The sequence below is a fragment of the Astatotilapia calliptera genome, chromosome 1 (assembly GCF_900246225.1).
Source record: "Astatotilapia calliptera chromosome 1, fAstCal1.2, whole genome shotgun sequence".
In the NCBI taxonomy this organism is placed as follows: Eukaryota; Metazoa; Chordata; class Actinopteri; order Cichliformes; family Cichlidae; genus Astatotilapia; species Astatotilapia calliptera.
The window spans coordinates 30,166,049-30,190,642 of NC_039302.1; the positions used below are offsets into that span (position 1 = coordinate 30,166,049).

Below are 24,594 nucleotides of genomic sequence, written 5' to 3' on the forward strand. Positions count from 1 at the left end.
CTGTTTAAAAAAAAAATTAATTTTGATCACGAGAACTGATTTTTTTTCTCCACTGTAAGTGGGTAATCAGGAAAAATGTCCTAAAGTATTTAAATGTGTTATTGCCATCATTTTATATTTCATTTTTTAGGAAAGCAATAATCCTAATACAGCAGGGCAAATTTCTATTATTTCTCCTCCAGTTTTTGCTTCATTTTCATGTGCCAAACATAATTTACGATGTCTCACCTCAGCCGTCAACTGTGAACTCTATTAATTTGTAAGGGGGGAATCTGATTTATAGACTTATGAGGCCATGTATTCACATCATCATTTGTTAACCAGATATTTGCTGCCAGCTCCCTGGATGATGGCATCATCCTATTTCTCTGCAGCACACGCACACATTGTGGATACATACACAAACACACACATAAACTTAAACGTATACAAACAGCCATCATATATACCGTCTAATTAAGAACTCACTGTGTAATGTATGCTTTATTCTCTCAGCAGGTTTAAGGGCACGTTTTTGTGTTTGTAGGCATGCGTGTAGGGCTGGGAGGGTGAGGAGGGAGGTCTCTGCAGTTTTCACTTATTGACATAATGTCAAAATGTGTTTGTGTTGTTGTTTTTTTATTTAACTAAAATGTATATTTTTAGAACAAAGCCAAAAGCCCTTGGAACTTTAAAGTTCTAAGGGTTTCGGGCTTCGGCTGATACCAATTAGATTTTGTGACATTGAATTATGAGATATGGCCTAATTTGTTTTGGTTGCATCTGTTTGTGTGGATGCAGGAGTGCACAAATGTGTGCCAAAGATCTTGTGGGTTTTAATTCTCAAGCCAGTGCTGAGACGAGGGAAGCATGTCATCCAGGTCTCGCACGGTATTGTATTGCCTGTTAAATTGCATTATCAGTCATGAGGAGACTGTGTGGGAAACAGAGTTTTTCCAAATCAGGTGCTGAAAAAAAACAGAACCCATGTGATGTGAGTATGGTTCAAACCAGGCAAACACCACAGTCTCTCCTTGTCTTCTTTTGAACTACATCTGTTTAAAGAAACTGTTAATGTGTTGCAGAATAAATTACTCCATCAAAGTCATCTGACTGGCTTTCAAAATACAAAAAGTACATAAAAATACTTTGTTTTTAAGGCTCAAGAATAATATTTGTGCCTTTGAAAAGCTTTTGATTGACATTTAATCTGTAGGTATTTCACACTTGCCCACTAAACACACATCCTTTATTCAGAACATTCTGCTTAATCAAGATATCCCCTCTGTGTTTGACATCCATAATCAGTATGCAATGAGGCAAATTATTCAATTAACCCTAATTAACACAGTAATATTCCTCAAATTGCGTGAAGATTAGCCCCGTGCTTTGACTACTTCGAATCATGTTCGCACATGCTGTACAAGCTCGTCTTTTGTCTCGGAGCGGTTAATTAAGGCTAAATTTGCTAATTGTTCATTTGTATTATTCTTATTGGCCTGTCGTGATAAATCACTGTGCTGTAATTCATCTCGCCCCATGTACTTCATCTCTGTCTTATAGGAGCTTGCGCTGCAGCTGAAGATGAAATGTTCATTGTTAGCATCATCTGTCACACCGTAGGAGGAGAGTGATGACACAGCTGTGATTCTTCAAGCTTTACAGTACTAGGCCTCTCACCCATACAGCCGGCTTCAGCAATCATAGTGAATTTCTCTTTTCGGCACCAGTGAAGAAGTAACTTAACAAGCCACAACAGCACAAATCGACATTTAATAGTCTAGTCAAGTGCTTCTTGAGCTTGTGTACTTGTTCATCTACTTCAGCTCATCTCAGTGGAGTTTAAACTTGATGTTATTTAACACAAATAATTATACTATACCAGATGTTGTTGTGTTACATATGTTTTGAGCTGGCATTTGTGTTTTTGGATTAGTAGAAGCTGGGTGATTATTCATCGTTTCCACTGCTTGTCTGTTACTACTTTCAACCACTTTAACCATTTCCAATTCACTGTTCCCTCGCTAACTAGTTTTCACATGCTCACTTGTAACCTGTGGAGTTTCTGACTCAGGCTGGAAACCTATTTGACTGTTTAAATTCCATCTTAAAAATATTTTGACCCTCAAATCATAATCTCTCAATGGTCAACATTTACATCGAGCTCTCATCTGTAATCAGGCGTCATTTCAAGCTGATTAACAAAAACTGCTCGCTTCCATATTCTGACATCACCGTATGATGATATCCTGCCACCCCTCTGGATAAAATCCTCCAGTTGTTGCTGTTTGCAGGAATTTACTCTGAGGCCACTTTTAGATAAACATAACCCAGTGTCTTCTCTATTCTGTGGTGAAGCAGTTCAATAACCTCTCATCTCTCTACCCCGCAGTCTCTCCCTACTGCATGTATTGGCTTCAGCCTCGACCAATCGTCTTATTGATCCCAAATGAAACTCTGAACTCATCAATAAGGTCTTAATGCGAGTTTGTTGTTCAATCACCTGGCATTTAAATCACCCCGCTCAAGTCCCACAAGCTATCCGTTTTCTGTCATACGCTGCACGTCTCACCAATTTGCTTTGTCATTTTGGGAGGAGTATGCAATTATCATAAATATCTCCCAGTGCTCACTTTGTCAACCCCACTGTGCAGCGTGAGCACGCCTGTGAGACTTCAGGAGTATGCCCCTTTTTATCTTCTTTGTATCCCACGGTGAAAATAGGTGCCTCTCTCTTACCACCAGTACTTACGATGGCCTATTCTTACACCTTAAATGAGGTTTCAAGAATGTCACAAATGAAGTCAAAGTGCAACCCCATTGATTAGGCTGGTAATTAAGATGTAAATGTGGTTGTGGGCTGGTGAGCGATCACACCTGTGATAACAGCATAGTGCTGTTAACATCACCAGGGGTCTGACTGCCATGCAGTGCACTGCCTTATCAATGTTTGGGGTGATCTTCTGGTTAAATATAAGCTCCGCTCCTAATTCATGCTGTTTGCTAGTCTTGTGCTGCCAATGGCAGATACTAAACTACAAGGTAATGACAATTTTCTCCAGTGGGTGCAACTCTCCAGATATCAACTCTGTGAGAGGTGGTTCTTACGTTAGCCACCTGGTTAAACAAAGGACCCCTGGAAGACATTACAGTCCAAGGGAGAATAACCTTAACTGCCAAAAGCAATTAATGTAGAAGAATTTGTCATGGTGACACATTCACAACTCACACTGACAGAACAGGCTGACATATAAGGGCTTTCAGTGCAGTGTAAGGGGACAAAGCAAGGCATACTTAAGAATGGATTAGGTGTGAAATCTCAAATTAGGTCTATGAGAAATGTGTACATTAAGTTACTTATTATTCTGTCATCGTACGAAGTTCTGCAAACAGCTCTGCCTTTGCAACACACGCACAGACTCTGTGATGTGCTTATACACTGCATCGTTTCTCTGTGAAGAGCAGATGTGAGTGTAGTGTGAATTTAGGTAGACCAGGCATGTGCAGCCGCTGGCAGTCCTTTAGGGTTCGGGCACTCACACTTCAGTGTTAACAGTTTAGCTCCAGTGCCAGGTAGAGAATGAATGACACGGGGCAGGGTGGCACATCCTTGGAGATGTTTGTCAGGAGATGTCCCTCCCTTCTGCGTGTTTACACTCACAGGGGCCACACTTGGCTGTTAGCGGGGGAGAAAACTGGGAAAACAGCCGTCTTGTGAGAGCCAAGACTCTTACTGTGAATATTAAAGAGAGACAGAGAAGGAGAGTGAGGGAGAGAGAGCTATCTGGACAAAACAAAGCTGGGTTTGGAGAGCCCGGAGCACATAATAAGCACGACTCTTTCACTGCACACCCAGGGCACTGTGGAAAGTGGGGAGGCCACTGAATGGGAAAGGAAGTAATAAAAAAAGCAAACTTCTTTGAAAAGAGTCCTGTGTGTGTGTGTGTGTGTGTGTGTGTGTGTGTGTGTGTGTGTGTGTGTGTGTGTGTGTGTGTGTGTGTGTGTGTGTGTGTGTGTGTTTACATTTGTCCTTATCCATCTGAATGTGTGCAGCTGTATACCAGAGTGATGAGAATGCATACCCTATCTGTAGTAGGGTTTTTAGATATGAGATGCTCAGTTCAGTTCATTTTTATTTCAAACATTTCAAACATGTGCCTTCACAGTCATTACAAAATATCATTCCATTATTTGTTTGAAAAGGAGTAGGCAGAAGTATTTATTTATTTGTCCCTACCTCAAGTTGCTAGATCTCTGAGAAACAAAAAGACTGTAATTTTTATCTGTACCAAAACATCATTAAAGAATATGGAGTGAACCTCAGTGGGCCTCGTGAAAATGTAAGGCAAGCTGTGTTGTGTCCCCTTGCCAGACGCTTTGATGGGAGTTTGAAAAGCACCAACTCACCAAACAAGATGAGCCAGGAGGTAGGAGAAAAAGTAAAAGGGCAATGGAGTTTGATGAGAGAGTCTGATTGCCATTCTGTCTGACATGCAGTCTAAATGAGCTAAGAGAGCAGGAGAGGGACTATTTGATTCCAGCGTACGCACACACACAAACACAAATAAGGGCACTGAAGCGTTTTTCATTATTACATGGATTTTTTTTTTTTTACTTTTTCATTTTCTTTTCATACCTTGTTCGACTCCATAGTAAATTAAATTTATTGACGTAATTCTTATGTTTTATATCTTCCTTTGCAAAATATGAAAAGAAAATAGTAAAAAGAAAAAAAGAAGCAAGAGGAGACATAAATAGGGGAGAAAAGAGTGAGTCGTGAAGAAAAAGGAAGTGGGGAAGTGGTGGCAGTCCTATAACTTGACTGAGTTTACCCCTCAAGGTAGTCTTCTCGCTTGTCATCAGGGAACTGACTTCTCTGATATCCCGTATCCGACTAGACTTCCACAAGTGGGGTAAATAAAGAATGACAAGCCCTCCCCCTTCACCTCCAGGCAGATTTCACTCCTCTTCCCCTTTCCAGTGCAGACGTGGTGTGCAACAACAGTGGAGCTATAACGAAATGCCATCTAATTTCAGTTCTACTCATTGACAATAAAATGCCATATATATGCAGCACTTGCAGAAATTTTGTCCTCTACATATTATGTGGGTAAATAAACACAGAGATAAAAACAGAGATACATACAGTATCTCTGTTTTGTTTTGTTTTTCAGTCTAAAGCACACAGGCATACACACAAACACCAGCTTAAATTTAGTTCCCTCTCGTGTGGTCACAGGAAGCTCAAGAGCACACATGCAAACACATAAGAAGACCTCACATAGAGCCTGCAACACTTTTCCTCCCGACAGATTCCTCATTTTGAACCACTGAAACCCCAGTGCAGTCTCATGTGTGTTTGTGCTTGTTTTAAAGAGCAATTAAGTACAGAAAGGCATCATATTTGGTGGTGATTTCTTTATTGGGAATATATAGAGAAATATAAAGAAAACAGGGCACAATCTGAAGCAGTCATTTAATGAATTGAATGTTGCTAGCGGTGAGCTTAAATGCCGCTTTGAAAGCACTGTGCACCAAAGTGAATTGCTCTATTCCAGTCAATCAATCAATCAATACATAAACGAATGAGGATATTAATTTAAGAAAAAGCTGAACAAAAAGGATGAAAGGGGGACGAGACAAGATGCAAAGTACGTAGGAAGTTAAAAATTTCATTGACTGGAGAAAAACTGACAAGAAATGCATTTCTTTAGGTGGCCTTAAAATGAAAGACTTAAAATGGGACTATAAATGAATAATTTAGCTAATGCTTCATTAATAGATGCAGGCTGGTAATTTGAACACAAAGCAACAATCTAAAGGAGTGAGATCTTTCTCAATACACCCCTGACCAGCACCACCAGTAGCTCTCCCAGGTGCCAGACAGTGAGTCTGAAGGCTCCGCCCGGCCTCCACTCCCATTTCTTTCCCTCTGTAGCTCCAGGCCGGTGAGGGACAGGCTGAAGATCAATAGCTTGTGTTTGCCTATAGCAGTCACATTCCTCAGCCAGGACACTGATGCTAACTATCAATAGCAATAAGAGGCTGTCTGAGACACAGTTAACTGCTGGCCGACCAACACAGCTGTCTGGCGGCAGTTGATAAACATCTTGTGCCCAGAGTCACTGCGAATAAACCGCTTGATATGTTTCAACTTTGTGGCTGTATTTACTGTAAGAATGTGTGTGTTTTTGTTTTTTTTTTTGTTTTACGTGGCGTGTCTGCTGGCTCGGTGGTTACCTGCACGTTGCTTTGTGTGTGGTTACATTACCCGCCCGGCTTGCTTTGTGGCTGTGACACAGACATTGCATGTGTATATTCTGTATATTCTGTGTTTACGAGCGTGTGAAGTAATGTAGGGATAAGTCGATGTGTAATTTTTAGTTTTGCTTCCAGGTTCTTAAGAATACATAAACACTCAGCTTTCGGTGGGTGATGTCTGTAATTTCTTCAAGATGTTTGGAGTGTTTGGTTCCTCTATAACCTCCAGCCTTAGTGATGTGTGTCAGTGTAATCCGGCTCCATTCTGTGAAACATCTAACCATCTAAGCATCCCTCTTCATCCAAATATCATTTGTCAATGTCATATGAAAGCACAATGTGTTTTTCAAGAATACGAAGGAGCTAAAATGGGAGTCTTGGTGGTCGTCCAGTACCACCGTGTTTGTCGTTAATGCAACTCAAGCGAACATGTTTAATCAGATACAATCAAGTGAATTTGTATGATAACAATTGAAGGATTGAACGATTGCATCACTGTGACTGAGTGTATCTATTTAGAAAAAAACTTGGGTGGACAGTAATGAGAAACAGCCATAAAGCTAATAAACTTAGTGAACTAAAGCTAAAGGTTCGTTTTGCTCAAGTGCTGTGTATATTACTTATCTATATCTATTTAAACGCCTATTTATAAATAAGAATCATCAGTTAATAATCAGTCATATCTGATGCGAAACAAACTATGATTTGAATTTGTCCAAATTGAAAAGTGTAATTAATTGTTTTTAATACAAGAATGCAGCAAGTTATACTATCATAAAGTTTTAATCTCTTCTAAATTGTGCTGTGTTTATATTTTATCTGAAACAAAAGTATTCTAGTGTTTGCAAACTATCCAAAAGGATGCAAATGTAGTTTTACGTTTGAGTGCATCCCGCCTGTAATGTTTGGTGTCCAGTTACACCATTCAGAAAGACACTGAAGCCTGGCCTCTCTCACTAATAACGAGGGGGGGGGGGGGGGGGGGGGTTGAAGCTCTTTGTCAAGGATCCATTGGCACACATCTCCTAACACTAGTACACTTGTACCTGAGTAGCTACAGCTTAAACACAATCACTCACAGTGTTTGTGCCACAGATGGCTGTACCAGTGGCACATGCAAACTCACAATCACACACACACACAGAGCCTGGACATGCAGGATATGTGTGATGGACCAGTGACCTCTAGCACCTCTGCGACACCCTTGAATGTTTGCTTGTTTTCCCTCAAACAAGATGAGATTGAAAGGGGGTGTCTGTAACTGCAGCTGAGATAATGTAAAAACAAACACGGCCCATTGATATCGGGCGATGCTGCAGGAAGATGTCAGAGGGCACAATGGGGGAAAACAATCTGTGGGACAAGTGGTGGCAGGGCTGCTGGGGGACAATGGAAAGGGTTTGATCTCTTAATTAATGGAGGCTAGTCGGTGCTGCTGCAGGTATTGAATTTTAATGCAGGCGATTTTTCAATGGGATTCCTTTGGTGGCAAAACAGTGCTAAATGCTGCATTCTGATTGTCTGGAAGACAAAGAAATCTCACTTCATACTTCAAGTAAATGAACCAATAATTTCTGCTCTAGCTGGAGTGTTTTTTCTTTCCCCATAGCCCTATAATCTGATTAACTTTAGATATGTTTTTTTTTTGTTATTGTTTTTCTGTTTATTTATTCGTTTTGGTTTTTTAGAAGACTTAATGTGGAATAACTCAAATACTGAGTAATACTGAGGTTGGGCACCCTAAACATAGCAGTACTGTTCTGTTAAGAGTCATACAGTGACAGAGTGTGTGACTTGGTAGAAGGAAAATATGGCCTTATTTCTTTATTTGAGCATGAGGCCAGCTTACAACAATCCCTTTAATCAAGCTCATAATCCTTTAGTAAAGACATCATGGTGCCATTAATAATGCCAGGCACTTGATATTTGTTCTGGGAATGAGGGGGACCATTGACTTCATCAGTTGTCATTAATGAAGAAAAGAAGGAATAATGTACTAGTTTATTTATCCTGCCACAAAATAAAACATTTTAGGGAATTTCAGCCTATGGTTGTTTGTGATTGTATTTGTTATTATTAAAAAGGCCCTTTCTTAATATTATCTCTATAACTTTTTGGTATTTTTTAATAGAGGCTCTTTACTCATAACATATGAATCAAACCTATTGTCCATGTAAGCAGCAGCCCTGTTAATCAGGGACTCCACTCCTCTTCATACATACTGGAATCACGAGACTCTGCTTTCTTGTAAAACCTTGAGTTTTGTCCGCTCTCTCTTTTTGCCATTTGTGCAACTGTTATCACAAATACTACGCGCGCGCGCACACACACACACACACACGCGCGCACACACGTGCAGCTGACCTAGATGAAGGCCTAATCCAGCTAGTTGTAATTCTTTAGGCATCGAGTCGAGCAGGACCGTGAATAGAAACCCACCACGTGTTGAATAAGCAGAAAAAAGGGGGCTTTCTAGTTAGAAATACAGAGTGTGAGGATCACTAACAACTGCGCTTTGGTAGATTCCTCGCTTTAACTATCGCATTATGCGCTCAGACGTGCAGTGTTTCTGAGCTATGTGATCAATCACGACGTGTCGGTGATAATAGTGAATGATGACACCCACGACAGACCGTCTCTGATATGGTGCGCGCAGCATTGATTGCGCATAACCGACAAATGCGCACTTTTTATGCGCCAAAGGCTTCTGTCACTTTTCTTTGAAAGCACTTTCCCCCCACAGTGACAAAAAGAAACTGTTTGATGCGCCTGTTGAATAAACGGTTATTACATTCACCGTTAACCAAAGGTTTTAATAGTTTTTTTTAAAAAAAGGAAATATACATTAATAATTTTATCTTAATATCATTATCATTAGTATGATAAACATTTTTATGTTAAATGTTTATTTTTTTCCCGCTTTCTCACTCAACAGATAATAAATAATAATTCAGGCAGACACACGCCTCTGAAAAAAGAAAAGAAATAAAAAACGTTTAAGTCAGTTTAAAACTTTTTCAAGCACTGGCACTGAGTTATATCTGTTGGGTCCCCAAACTGTGTCCGCCTGTGTCATTCAGCCCATGACTGTTAACACTGTATCCTCAACCGTCCCGAGTGAATCCCATTTAAAATGTCTCCTGCTCGGCTGGGCTGCAAATCACCCTGTTTACAATCTCACACCAACACTCACATCAATTAACTGGCCATTGATTTTTCCGCCCGGGACATTACAATATTGCAGACCCCTTTTTCCTCTCCTAGCAATTTCAAGTTTCCTGCATATAATTGCACGGGCTTTTTAACTGCACGCGCACATACACATTTTCCCCTACTAATGATAATTTGCTCTTTGATTTTTTTTAGTCACAGCTTTAATTTCGATCTGGTCCCCAGGTTTGTGGACAGTTTACGCATCAATTGATACTCCCTCCCCCCAAAAAAGAAGAAGAAGAAGAAGAAGAAGAAGAAAAGAATGTTCCATTTGAAAATTATGTGTGCTGTTTAATTATTCGACCTAACGCATTGATAAAGCAGATCACTAAGGCCATCAGAGGTATTTGATTTTCCCTCTGCTCTTTCCTTTTTTCATGAATAAGTAAATAGTAAGGCTAGTCGAAACTAAAAGATATCTGACACAAGAGAGGACCAGATCCATCTAGCCTGCAGCTGCTCTTTAAATATTCAGTGAAAAATAATGGCATCCGAGGCATCACCTATAGTAACATTATTATCTTCATTTCTCAAAATCAGCCTGACTGAAAGCTTCGTTTATCTTTTTCAGGTAATAAATCTACTCGACTCAGCGCTCACAAGAAGCTCCTGTGGGATCTCTTGCCCTCTTAAGCATCCCAAGTGAATGCGCACTCCTGTTAATGCACTATTTATAATAATAATAATAATAATAATAATAATAATAATAATAATAATAATAATAATGTAACTTCTGTAATCCACAGGCTCGATTAAGACATCGTTTTATTTGCTTTGCCGTTATCAGCTGAAATATATTGGCTAATAAAAACATTTACCATTATGATAAAATAAAACATATCAACAGGCCAAACATTTAACTTTTGATAAGGACATTATGCAGTAATTCATGCCGATTTTACAACATAAACAACCCAGTGGATGGTGAATATATAAAGAAAAGTTTAGGGTTTTTTTTTTTCCAAATGCATGATGTGAAATATAGATTAGTCCGCGTGACATGGATATGAGGCAAGCATTCGTTAAAAAAGTGTTTGGGGAAGAATTTAAAAGCTTAATTTATCCCCATTCAGATGAACAGACTTCTGTCTCTCCGCTCTTTACCACTGATCATCCCGGCGCGCACAAACCGTTTGGCTCTGCTGTGCTCAATCAGAGAGAAAGAGAGAGAGCGGGAGCGAGGGAGAGGGAGGTGGAGGTGAATGGTAACGTGACTGAATAGCCCGATGACCAATCAGATCCTCGATGGGCCGGGCTCCACATTTGTCCCACTGCCGCACGGGCCCTCAAAGTTTGTTTATTCGCGGAACGCAGTGTGTGATGAAAACGTGTTAGTAAGTAACCCCTCTTTTTGCTAATAATAATCAAATCAAAGTGATTGGGACGTCGGATCTCACTCTGGACTTTTGGGAACGCGTAACGGTGCCATTTACGCACGGAACATGCTGGCGAGACGTTGCGTTTTACCGCACCGGGAGCTTCGCTTCAAACTCTTCAGAAAGTAGGTGTCGGTGTGCACACAACAAGAGCTGTATTACAGCGATCTTTACGCAAGAGTGGAGAACGGACTACCGAGTTGTAGTGAAATTAAAGTTGGTTGGAGATCGTGAAGGTTTGAGTTGCGAGCGTCCCGTCAATCCACATCAACAGGGGAAAAGGAAAAAAGAAAGAAAATAAACTGTGATGACTGCAAAAGACTGAAAGATACTGTCGCGGGCATGGACTCGAGACGCTGACATTCCCTTGTAGTAGTCAAGATAAGCCTTGACTTGGCTAACAGAAGGGGTTAAACCGTATCTAAAGGGAGTTTGGAAAACCCAGCCTTTCTTCCTCATACGGATCAACTCATTGGGTGGGAGCTGAGAGAGAGACAAGAGTCCCCAGCAAATCAGGAGCTAATTGATTAAAGAGACTTCATTTGAATAGGAGGGGGGCTGGCAAGGTGCCAATCGCCTTTCAAAGAAGCCCCCGTATGATTAATCGCAGAGCATTATTGATAATCATAACGGGGCACATGCGCGGTGGATGTTCTCGATTTACGTAATTTTTTAGAAGGTTTTGTAGTCATTTTTTTATTCTTTGCCTGCTGATGTGCCAGCCAGCATGTCGCGGAGGAAGCAAGCGAAGCCTCAACACTTCCAATCCGACCCTCATCTGCCTTTATCGGAGCACAATGGTGAGTCCAAGTAACCCAACGCTCCTTTTATGCAATCACCGTGAATTTTTCTTTCTTTTAAGCGATGTTTTTATTGTGTCCGCGGTCAACTCTCACTGTTAAGGAAGACTTTGAATTGGAGTTTATGCTGTTAGTTTTTTGTTGATTTCTTTACAAATTCAAGTGACTTCTTGATGAAAGTATGGTCGACTTTTAACAAAAGTTGATGCACCGATTTTCCACGAATTTCCCATTATTCAAGTACCAAGAACAATTTGGGGTAACTTGACATTTCTGCGCTGATTATTTTATTATCAGAGGTTAAAACTCAGTTCTAGGCGGTTAATAAGTGAAATATGAGAACACAGATATGGTGCGTTTTCTTTGGGTTTGAGCTCGGTGTGACTTAAAAGTTTCAAAAGTTTTTAATCTTAACTTTAGCGCGTTTTAAATAAATAAATAATCGCTCCGCTCGCACTCAGGCTTCCCTGCGTTCAGCGGTCGGCGTCTTGCCTCGACATCGACCACCCTGTCGCCCCTGTCGGGACTCCCAACTTTTCTTTGGTCCCGGACCGACAAATACCGTATTCCGTGTGCTTCAACTTTGCGCTGCAAACTCGTACAGATATCTCCTTCTTTTATGAAAATATATCAACAGTCTACGCCATGGCTTGTTACTCTTTTTTTTTTAAGTAAGATGAAAGGAGGACAGAGTGCGCCGGAGAACGTTAATGAACAAACATCTTTCCCAGTTCCTCCTGTGACGGTCTCTTTAGTTTACCCGTCTTTAGGCAATTTTTTTTCTTATAAAAAAGAAGAAGAAGAAGAAAACAAATATTTGGGAAACTGAAGTTTTGTCTCGGCCATTCTGTCTCCACAAATACACAACCGATTCGTCCAAAAGATAGTTTCATGTCGATATAGATAAACCGATTTCCTAATTTTAACTTGCGGACTTGTAGCCAATGCGACCATCTTACACCTTTGAAAAAACTGCAGTAAGAATGCTTTGTTAGAAATGTGGTGCCTAAAATGTGAAATGAGTTTGTACAAAGTGGCTTTCAGGACTTTGCATGAGCTCTCAGAGTTTCAGAGGCCAACATAAGCCAGTAAAGTTATAATTAATTGCAAGCTGCTTTGTTTTTGTAGAAAAGGGGAATACTCGAGCCAAACAAGACACTAATAAAACTGCGTTTCAGATCACTGTAGAATAGTTATAAATAAAGCTTTCATTTCGCTACAGGACGTTGCAGCGTGTATTTTTGTTGACCGACTTTTCAGTCATGCGTTCATTAGGAGGAAAAAAATATCCATTAATATTTTAAGTAATTTCATAAATGTTCATAAATGGAAAGAAGCCCCGACTTTGTTATTCGGCGCAGTGTGATCGAATTTTGCCGCACAAAATTTATACTTTCTGCAATTTAAAAATAAATACATCTTTTGATTTAAATTTTTAGAAAAATGGCCTACAGATTTCATGCGAGGAAATAAAAAAAATCTGTGCAGCACACTGTGTTTAGCACAACCTGAAAAGCATGTGCATTTCAAATAAATATTTAAAATAAATATTCCTTTCGGGAGAAAGTCACGCATTGAAACGCTGTTTCACGTGATTTTAGGAACTTGATGATTAATGCAAAACCTTGTCTATCCCTGAGTGCTGTTTCTTTCCCCTAAATTTCCTTTAAATCTAATAAAGGGGAGTGAGGGAAAGTCACTTGTTTCAACAACCCATCTGCAGAATGCAAAAATTCCTAATTATGTCTAGGCCATATGCTAAAATAGTTGCAAGTGTCTTGTGTATGTAATTATAAGAGTATGACCATGTTGTCTTTAAGTTTGGGATTATTTAGCTGAAGCAGTGCTCATTATAAATGAGTTGTGTGTCTTTCTAGAGTGTTCTGGTAGCAGAAAGGGAAACAGAAAGTCATTGTATTTGTAGCTGAATATCAGTGATGCTCAGGGCTGTAGTTACTGGGAGGTCGGAGTGAGAGCCACAGAGGGTGGGATGTTGAGCTGTTTTAACCTTTGCCAGCGTCCCTCTGTTTGGAGGTGATCAGAGTTCAGGGCTCACTGTGTTCCTCTCTGCCTTGCCATTGACCCTGCTGATGAGAGCTGCAGGCAGCCCAGCAAGGCCTCAGCTTTTTTATTTAAGAGTGTGTTTGACTGTGGGGCCTTATCAATGTTGTGACCATCCCCTTATGCCCTATCAGAGTGGCCCCCCTAGAGGAGAGATTGGCAGGGCAGCCCCCTTTTGCGCTGTTTCTCCCTGCAAACACAGAGTGCCTCGCTTGTCATTTTGCCATTGTTTATGTGGTGTGAGTTTAGGTGTAGCCTGAAGGACTTGCTTTGCCTTTTTCCCTCCCCTTAAGCTTTAACCATGTCACCGGGGCAGAGCTTCTGAGATTTGAATCTTGTCCTGGACCACGGCAGCTTTAGTGGAACCCCATCTAGTGTTCAGTGGGATGAGTCCTGAGGGCTGGAGAAGATGTGAGCAGAAACCCTCCTGAAGTTACAAGTGTCAAGACGCTCACAGAGGCCCCCTGCGAAAAAATAATGTAGGATCTCTCAAAGCTCTCCAACTTTTTTGACTAATCCTTACTTTCTTGTCTCTCATATTCAGATTTTTGGTCAATCTCTTTGAGGCTCCGTCCTCTTGCTGTCTGCCTTAACGCCCTTTAGCTCTGCTCACTACTTACATTGTGCTATTGATAGACATTCTATCGAAGTTTACAGTCTTTCTTCATACCAGCTTGACTTTATCTTAATTGTAATTTGAAGTTAATCCTTGCTATTTTAGGAATTAAGCCTAATGCTAGCATCTGCGCTGTTTGCTCCTAGTCTTATGTGGACAGTGGATTTGTAGTGATGCATTAATTCAGTTTTGATCCTTTTTCGGTCATCAAGTAAAGACATATTTTGGCAGTGTAAAAAGTCATATGCAGTTGGTGGTGAAATGATTCTTACACTGTACAGCCGTAAAGGCATTTTTACCATTGGCTTTCCTTAAACTTGTGATAGAGTTCGGAAGACGACAATGTCCCTTGCTGCATTGCAATTTGATGACGAGTCTTAGCAGTTCCTTAGTTAGAGTATAGAAATGTACATTTTGGGGGAAAGCTCATCTGTCTTTGCTGTCTTTTTTTAGTGTAATTTTATATTCTAGCGATAGTTGTATTTTATCCATGCATTTGTTTTATTGTGGCATTTGTTTGATAAGTTTAAATAATTTGAAAGTGCACAATTTTTGAAAATGCACTGTACAGAAAATAATGTTTTAGTATTTGTTAGGATTTATTCAATTAAAGAAACACACTTATTATGTTTGTGAGTTAAATAGTGAATTAATTAAATTCCACTGTAGAGCTTTTTCTCTGCTGTGTGTAGATTTGCACACACAGACACACACACAGTGAAAACTCAGGTATTTTATTTTTTATGAATAACTCTGCATCTTCCAAAAGTCAGGCAAAAGTTTTTGTTTTTTCTATATTCTTCTATTTTCATCCTGCTCATTTTCATATGATTTGATTTTCTTCACACTAATTTGTGTACAGTGAACCTTGAGAAAAGAGAAAAGGTGTTTATTTAATCCTCACATTTCTCACACTATGAATCAAACACATTTTTTCAAAATTAACGCTTGGGGTGTAGGTAGACGGGTGGGTGGAATGGGGGGGGGGGGGGATTTAACATGAAAAGTTATCATTAAAGTTGAGTCTTCCCTGTTTGCATGGTTTGGTGGTGTGAGGGCCGGGGTTTACTGTCATGGCAACTTTGCGTTATCTGATGTCTCTGAGCGGAGAAACATTGAGGGAGATAATCCCTGAATTAAACAGGATCTGCTTTGAGTCGACTGAGATGAGCAGGGCCAGGCTGTGCCGACGATCCCCGCCGCTCCCATGCTGTGTGAACAATGGGAAGGCATCCTGTCTCTCTGTGGGGCAGGGCTGCACTTCTCTGGGTTTCATTTGCAAATGAATTCTTGGCCCTGATGAAAGTGTTGAGGGGCCAGAGGCACAATGAAAGGGATTCATAGAGAAATGCAATTTGTAAATCAACTTGTATGCTAAATAGCGAGATTTTAGTGTGACAAAGAGGGAAATGAATAAGGAAAGTCTGGAGCACAGCAGTGGCTCTGGGGGCAGGGTGTCGTCTTGCCTTTTCATTCCCTGACTCGTCCTGTTTATTAAAATGGAAAATTTCAAAACCTATTTCAGTGCGCATTTGGAATGTGGTCGTTACTTTAGAATTTTTGTCTAAGTAACAAGAGAAGTTTCTGTTATGCTTGTTCTATGAACTGGTGTGTCTGCCTTCTTAGTTTTGGCATGTTTGTGATGCATGCGTTCTCATATGCCACACTGCTCTTTAGCGTTGACCAAGTATTTATTTATTTATTTAATCCCTTTCAGGCATTTTTTTTTCCTTAAATGAATTCACCGATAACTGTCCTTTCTTGGATTTAACTTTTGGGTTTATTGGACAATACTTAAACAAAAGTCTTAAGAATAATAAATATTTTTATTCTTGTAATAGATGGCAGATTTGTTTCATGTTTTTTGGTTATCAACTGAGTAACTGTTTACCTTAAACTTCTTTCTTGAATTTCTTCCTCTTTGTTTTTGCTTTCTTGTGTATATGCAGTAGATGTGGTGCCACAGGCTCTGTTGTTCTTGTCTCACTGTGATTGCAGGCTGAGTGGATACAAATTAGTTTAGTGACATAGATAACCTGTCCAAGATGCCTGTAGTTGGCTGAAAATGAGCAAAGTTGACAGCAAATTGAAAGTCTAATAAGTCCTTCAAATGCTTGATTTGCACCGAGTGGACAAGTAGACTTTGAAGGGCATGGAATATAGGAAATCAATGCTTTTCTATGAAATTTCATTAAGACCCAATGATCCTGACTTCACTCTATTCTATATTTTGATGGATTATCTAGAGAAAATGATTACCTTTGGTTGGCCTGATGAAACCCAGATGTACATCTTCAAAGATCACTTTTAACCAATATTTGAGTAGTTCCCATTGATTTTGTATCCCCTCTTATCATGTTTCAGAGGCCACTACATTGAATAAGGTCTTTCCTCATTTCTGCCAGCTTACTGTTGCCTTTTAATCTTTTTTCGTGAACACATCAGAAGGATAGGTGTTAAAACTGATTAACTTAAGATTAACAACAATTGAATTCAAGAAGATAAATCTGCTTCTTCAGCTGCAAAACATTTCTAATCGCTAATCCTCTGTTTCCTCTTTTTCAGGGGACACAGAACTTTGCTCCGAGGACCCCCCCTGCAAGGAGTCAGACGCCCATGTCTGTAGCAGATGTTGTGCTGAGTTCTTTGAACTATCAGATCTTGAGGAACACCAGAAGAATTGCACTAAGAATCAGTTAGTTCTGATAGTGAATGAAAATCCTGCCTCCCCTGTCGGAACTTTCTCGCCTGGGTCTCCTCCTCATAATCCCGATGACCAGATGAATGACACAGCTAATAACACTGATCAAACAGAGGGCAGTGACCTTTTGGAGCCTAACACTCTTGAAAAAGACGAATCCATGGACGTGGACGTTTCCGGAATGAGCAGTGGTCACGAAGAGGACGGCAGTCATACAGAGAGCGGAAGCCCCATTAATACAGTCAGCAGCCATGCTGATAGAGGCACCTCTGGCCCCGCAGTAGGTACTTCAGCTATCTCTGCCTCACTACCTCAGCTCAGTAACCTAACTGAACTGGGGAACTTCTCCATGATCAACAGCAATGTCATAATTGAAAATCTGCAGAGCACCAAAGTGGCTGTGGCCCAATTCTCCCAAGAAGCCCGTTCGACTGGAGGACCAAGGGTGGCCGTGCCAGCACTAATGGAGCAGCTCTTAGCCCTGCAACAGCAACAGATCCACCAGCTTCAGCTTATTGAACAGATTCGCCATCAGATACTGCTACTAGCCTCCCAATCACCAGAAATACAGGTACCTCCAACTTCTGCTCCCGGCACAATGGGGCCAGCTGCCAGCCCCCTGACCACACTCAGCTCACATCTCTCTCAACAGCTGGCGGCAGCCGCAGGCCTAGCACAGAACCTGGCCAGCCAGTCGGCCAGTATTAGCAGCATAAAGCAGCTGGCTGCAGCAGCACAGCTACCTCAGTCCAACCCAAGCAGCAGTGAGACATCTCAGAGCATTACCACACTGGGGCCATCAACAATCAATCCCCAATCCTCTGACAAAAGGCCCACTCATATGAGTAGCCTTCATTCTCAACTAAGCAGCTCCTCACTAGCAAAGTCATCGACGCCAGCATTTGGAATAGGTAGCTTGTTAAGCTCGGCCGTGAATCCCCTTCTACCTCAACCCCCACCTGGAAATCCCATGTTCTCCAGTTCTCTGTCCAGTGTTGGCACCACTGTAGAGGACCTCAACTCTTTAGCAGCTTTGGCCCAGCAGAGAAAAGACAAGCCGCCAAATGTCAGTTCATTTGAGCATAAGAGCAGCTCTGATGATGCTTTCTTCAAACATAAGTGCAGGTTTTGTGGCAAGGTGTTTGGGAGCGACAGTGCCTTGCAAATTCACCTGCGCTCACATACTGGTGAGAGACCCTACAAGTGTAATATCTGTGGCAACCGGTTCTCCACTCGTGGTAACCTGAAGGTGCATTTTCAGCGTCATAAAGAAAAATACCCTCATATCCAGATGAACCCTTACCCTGTTCCTGAGCATTTAGACAACATACCAACAAGCACTGGCATTCCATACGGCATGTCTATACCACCTGAGAAACCTGTGACCAGCTGGCTTGACAGTAAACCAGTTTTGCCTACTCTGACATCATCAGTCGGCATGCTGCTACCACCAACCATGCCAAGCCTGCCACATTTCATCAAAAAGGAAGATCATTCAATAGCCATAACTAGTCCTTCTGTTACTGCAAAGAGTGACTCAGGTGCCACTGAGCCTTCAGCTAAAAGTAATGATGGTGTATCTGAAGAGGGTGAAGGTGCAACACTGCCTACCTCAAATGGAAAAACTGACGAAGGCAGCAAGACTTTGGGTCTCATGACAAATGTGAGTTGTGCATCAGAAAGCATTGCAGAGTATACGACTTCTACCAGCCCACCCATGATGACCAACCCACTCATGCCCCTTATGTCTGATCAGTTCAAGGCTAAGTTCCCTTTTGTAGGCATTCTGGATCCTCTCCAGGGATCGGAGACATCCAAGTTACAACAACTTGTGGAGAACATTGATAGAAAGGTGAAAGACCCAAATGAATGTGTCATTTGCCACCGGGTGCTGAGCTGCCAAAGTGCACTGAAAATGCACTATCGCACTCACACTGGGGAACGGCCCTTCAAGTGTAAAATCTGTGGCAGGGCATTTACCACCAAGGGAAATCTTAAAACCCACTACAGTGTTCATAGGGCCATGCCTCCTCTTAGAGTTCAACACTCCTGTCCCATTTGTCAGAAGAAGTTCACGAATGCTGTCGTTCTACAGCAACATATCCGTATGCATATGGGTGGGCAGATCCCCAACACCCCTCTGCCAGAGAGTTATCCAGAGTCCATGGCTTCTGATACTGGCTCATTTGAAGAGAGAAACTTTGATGATCTTGACAACTTTTCTGATGACAACACTGAAGGAATGGAAGAGGGTCCAGACAGCAGTGTGCCAGATACACCCAGATCTGCTGATGCTTCCCATGACAGTCTATGTAACTCCCCAGCTCCCCCTGAAATGGCTACCCAGGAAGGGCAAGAGAGGAATGGCCAAGAATATAATAATGAAATGCAGGAACATAATGTGATCCAGATGAAGGCTATTGCAAATGGCTTAATTGAAGGTGACTGTCTCACCAATGACTCCTCATCTCTGGGAGGTGATGTTGAAAGCCAAAGCGCCGGGAGTCCAGCGGTGTCAGAATCTACCTCCTCCATGCAGGCGCCATCACCCACTAGCATGCAGCCACAACCACACAAATCCCCGAGCCTCGAAGAAAGGCACCAAAGGGCCTTATCTTCAGACCCCACCAGTATAAGCCTCTTGCACTCACATCCCTCCAACCTTGGAGCCCTGGACCTGACATCTGTCAGTTCACCAAAAGACCCTTTGGGCATGATTTTCCCCTTCCGTGAGCGTAGCACCATCAAGAATACATCCTGTGACATCTGTGGGAAGACCTTTGCTTGTCAGAGTGCCTTGGACATTCACTATCGAAGCCATACCAAAGAAAGACCATTTATTTGCACGGCATGTAACAGGGGTTTCTCCACCAAGGGCAATCTCAAGCAGCATATGCTAACACATCAAATGCGAGACTTGCCCTCACAGCTATTTGAGCCATCAAATACCAGCCTGTCCTCCAGCCCAACTCCTTCTCTTCTATCTGTCGGTTCTCTAAGCAAACCAGAAGTCAATGGTTTCCTTCATAACCTTCATCCGGAAAACAAGGAGGTACCCCCTGGCTTGGTCACATCATCTGCCTCAACATCCCCAGTGCTTTCCACTGCTCCACCACGCAGGACTCCCAAGCAACACTTCTGCCATACCTGCGCAAAGTGTTTCTCCTCCGCCAGTGCTCTGCAGATCCACGAGAGAACCCACACAGGGGAGAAACCCTTTGCCTGCAGCATCTGCGGCCGAGCTTTTACCACCAAAGGAAACCTCAAGGTAAATGTCGAAACACCCAGCAAACTATTGGCCTCCTAAAAGTATGTGCGTGAGAATGTTCATGAAAAACGAGTCTCAGGGTTACTATTTAATTTTATATGGCATGTCAGTGCATTAGGCATCAAGATGTGGTAATGTGGTATAATTAATGAAAGGAACTGCTCTTAGAGGGAAAAAAATGGAAAAGCTGAATCATGCATGTAATATAATTATTGGAGAGAAATTCCAGCATGTGATCAGCTAAGAATGATCCAGTGCACACAATTAATTATCAGGTATAATCACTGTGAGCTAAGTGAGTCTGTATTTTTCCATAACGGATTCTGTAAAAAATGTCACAGGCTTAAATCATCAAGAAAAAGATCTGCTTAGTGATCTTTAGGATTTTGGGGGATTATGTGGCCTTAATTTCCAATTATGTTAGTTATTTTTGAATGTCTCAATCTCCAATTCCTAGTGGAGAAATAAGGGCATATGTTTTTTTTTGTTTGTTTGTTTGTTTTTATTTCTAAAAGATTTACTGAATCAAGCTCAGTCTGTTGGATGATACTAGACTTACAGCGATATCTCACAGTTTTTTTAAAAAAAGGCTCATTAACTTTGTGTAAACTATTGTATATGAGCCACATTAAAATACAATTATTTTTGGAGCAGTGTTTCAAAAATGTCCAAGCAGAATGTTGTCTTGTTCTTAGAAAGGGTATGGGCAGAGGTGAAATGTCACATGTAATACTGGCTGGGGCAATGAAACTGGACAGTGCAATTTTTGCTTCAGCCGTGCGGTCCCCTTGTGAGATGAGCAAATTAAAGTTCAGATTAAACAGCATGTATCAGTCTTGCCAAAAGATGTTTACACAGTGTTTGTACTTCTCATAGCATAGGCAGCTAACTGATCTGCTGCACTCAGGGTGTGAAGCTATTTTAATTCACACTCAAGCATTATTATTATTTTTTCCATTGCATCATCTCATGTGCAGCTCTTGTGGCCAAGTTTGTAAACATCACTAGTTTTCATCCCGCTCATTGCTCTGTCTCTCACCTCCTCTCTTTTGTTCTTCTCCCTCTCCGTCTGTGTAGGTTCACATGGGCACCCACATGTGGAACAGCGCTCCTGCCAGACGTGGCCGCAGGCTCTCCGTAGATGGCCCGATGGCCTTCCTTGGCACCAACCCAGTCAAGTTTCCCGAGATCTTCCAGAAGGACATGGCATCAAGGGCAAGCAACGGAGACCCGACCAGTTTCTGGAATCAGTATGCTGCGGCCTTCTCCAATGGTCTCGCAATGAAGACAAATGAAATCTCTGTCATCCAGAACGGAGGCATCCCACCCATGTCAGGTGGTGTCGGAAATGGGGGCAGCTCTCCCATAGGTGGCCTGACAGGCAGCCTTGATAAGCTACACAACACGGAGCCCAATGCTGCTCTGGCTGGTCTGGAGAAAATGGCCAACACAGAGAATGGGGCCCACTTCCGGTTCACACGCTTCATGGAGGACAATAAAGAAATTGCCACCAATTAGTATATGTCCTCAACTGGGCACAGACACATAAAGATGCCTAAAGGCATACTGTACACATATGTAGACACAGACAGAGGAAGAGAACAAGACAGGGATAAAATCAGCTGAACTGCTTTGCTCGCCATTGAATCTTTACGAACATGAGTGTGAAGACAAGTTGCTTTTTTTGTACAATGTACATGTTATAGTTTTAAGGAGCTTATTTATTAGTGATTATAACCTTGCTTGAAACCAAGTGGAAGCATTAACAATTAGGTTTTGTTTATTTTAAAGCCACAATGGGTGCTTTAAAAATGTGCTTTTGAAACTTAGAATATCTGGTTAGATAACCTTACCTTGGCATTAAGTTATTTTCTGTCTGTAGTAGCTATAATTGAACTGTCTATGTTCATGTGATGCATTAGCCCTGTAATAAGCGAACAGACTTGCTGTAAATAATGTACACTGATCTTCTGTAGATGGTCTAACATCTGTGTGTTCATGAATCCCCCCCACCCCGCCTCATCAAGACAAAACAATGAAATTCAGGCAAGGGACTAAATGATGTTGTAGTTCCTTTCTTTCCGATTATTATTTACCTTTATCTTATTTAATGAAGACAAAACATTGAAGTTTGCTACATTTCAAGGGTTTATTTAGTGTTAATTTGTTTTCTCGTTACAGTCTCTGTATTGTACTTTCTACTTTTTTTGTTTACTTCCATTTTTTTTCTTCTATCTTCTGTTGCTCATATTTTATTGTTGTTGAGAGCAAGACGGTTACAAATAGAGGAACATTCAGTCTGGCCTGTTTCCTGGATTTTGGAACTGAGACAGCTAATCAAATTGGAAGGATCACTTTTAGTATCTGAGCTGGATTTCCACATTGCTGCTATGTCCCAGCATCCTCACTGACATCAAGTGCAAAGTTATGTGTTGAAGCTTCTGTAAATATGTTCAGATGTGGAAATACAAGCTCCCTTGCAAGAAAATGTACATAAAGCTCTCACAAGAAGTCCATCACGGCCAGGGGACAAAATGATAGTGTTTTTATAAGTATAAATATATATCGGGTTTGACAACCTTCGGACTGTTACATGCACTTTCTTGGAAAGTTGGAAGATCTTTATGGGTCCAGTTTCTCTACACTTTAATACCTACTAACAACTAAGATACTGTAATTCTTTACTCTAATAATCAAATACATCAGTTTTCCAAAAGAAACATTGTGTGTTTGTGTGCTTTTATTTCCTCATTTTAAAAATACCGTCTCTTTACATTTACTAACAACTATACATAAGAAAAAAAGCAGAAATAAAAAATAAATTAAATAAGCAACTTTTGTTTCTTTTAAAGAATTTGTGTTCACGTGCAGCCTCCACACTTCCGTGCACAAACTACAGAAACGGAGGCTTGGGTGCTGATGGTGTGAGTTTTCCTGCTCTTTAATTTAAAATGAACACTGTTTGAACATCGTAGTTTCTATAGCTAGTTCTCCAGATCTCCAATTAATGACTGTTCCACAGAATCGGATAAATTCAAAGCGTATCCGTGGAAAGGAAAAGGCCCCCTTCTGCAATTTATTTACAAAGGGTTTAAAAGAAAGAAAGAAAGAAAGAAAGAAAGAAAGAAAGAAAGAAGCGCGTCGCAGCGGGTAAAAGGATGGTGTGTCCGGAGCAGATAGTTAAGCAGGAGGTGTCCGATGCGCAGTTGGCGTTATTTTTCTTCTTCGTCGTCTTCAGTTGAAAATAGAACTTGTATTAAGAAAGCGACGAGCTAGTTAGTGCTTTCCAAAGAAGGTTGTCAAGACGATCGCTCGGTTATCCGGATACAGTTGACGACTTTAAAGGCGTTTGCGTTGCATTTTTTATTCAAAGTGAAAAATGTTCCCCTTTTGTATTTCAACAGCTGCATTTAATTTAACACATCGTTGCACATCCTGCAATGCAGGATCTGTTAATTTCTGTCCAGCATCCTCGGCGCGCTCCCCTCCTCTTTACAAAGCCGAAATCCCCAATATTTACGTTTTAGATTTCGAGACGTTGAAGCTAAATGATCCTTACCCACAGTGCCTGTTTTCTTTTTAACAGTCACATCTGTTCCCCTGAGCTCTGTTTGTGCAGTAAATCGGCTTCCTGAGAGATTCCTTCAAAGAACAAAAAGAAAAATAAAACATTCCCACATTCTTGCTTAATTATGACAAATTCTTCGTTTGCATGTACTATTTTAAATATGGTGTATTTCTACTTAGGAAAATTATTATTATCATTATTATTATTATTACATTCTAAATGATAATCTAATTGATTTCATAAAAAAAATAATTTCCAAATGATAACATTAATAATACTAAACTATGTGCTGCAAAATTAAATCATAAAATTATAAATATTTGAATAATAAAATAATGGAAACACAATAAATAAATAAAAAAAGGCCTGATGAGTCATTTGGCTTATTTTTCATGCAGACTGCTCACAGCTGGGGAGCACAAATATACAGGAGTAAATACATGTTTTATCTCTGTGTGAGTCATCCCACCACTAAGCATGGACTGTGCTCTTGGTTCCCAGCTCCTTGCTTAAGTATCGATTGAGCTGTGCAGTATTACAGAAACACTTGAATCTCAGGTGGCAGGAATGAGTACAATTGATCTCTTCCACTGTGGCTCCCAGCAGTGGCTTTTTGCTCCACAACACACCGCACCACAGGGAGAGCCAGGCGAACACACTGAAACACAATCGCTAAAGACTAAGATGGGCTGTCCCAGTCTGCCCTGCTCACTGTCACAATTTACTGTGAGTCTAGTCAACTGCTCTGCCG

The 24,594-nt window shown here is 41.1% G+C and overlaps 1 protein-coding gene across 1 annotated transcript; it reads left to right on the forward strand.

Annotated features, from left to right (window-relative positions):
• Positions 1-10,733: 10,733 nt before the first annotated feature.
• sall1a (spalt-like transcription factor 1a) lies at positions 10,734-22,995 on the forward strand. Its single transcript, XM_026173798.1, has 3 exons — positions 10,734-11,629; positions 16,872-20,275; positions 21,353-22,995. The coding sequence occupies exons 1-3, from the start codon at positions 11,557-11,559 to the stop codon at positions 21,791-21,793; spliced, it is 3,918 nt and encodes a 1,305-aa protein (XP_026029583.1). The 5' UTR covers positions 10,734-11,556; the 3' UTR covers positions 21,794-22,995.
• The last annotated feature ends 1,599 nt before the right edge of the window (positions 22,996-24,594 follow it).

What these genes read in the sequence shown, in the direction of transcription:
- sall1a (XM_026173798.1), top strand. Translation starts at nt 11,557, where the DNA reads ATGTCGCGGAGGAAGCAAGCGAAGCCTCAACACTTCCAATCCGACCCT. An exon ending in GCCTTTATCGGAGCACAATG is followed by an intron (nt 11,630 to 16,871) that starts GTGAGTCCAAGT and finishes CCTCTTTTTCAG; the next exon opens with GGGACACAGAACTTTGCTCC. An exon ending in CCACCAAAGGAAACCTCAAG is followed by an intron (nt 20,276 to 21,352) that starts GTAAATGTCGAA and finishes CCGTCTGTGTAG; the next exon opens with GTTCACATGGGCACCCACAT.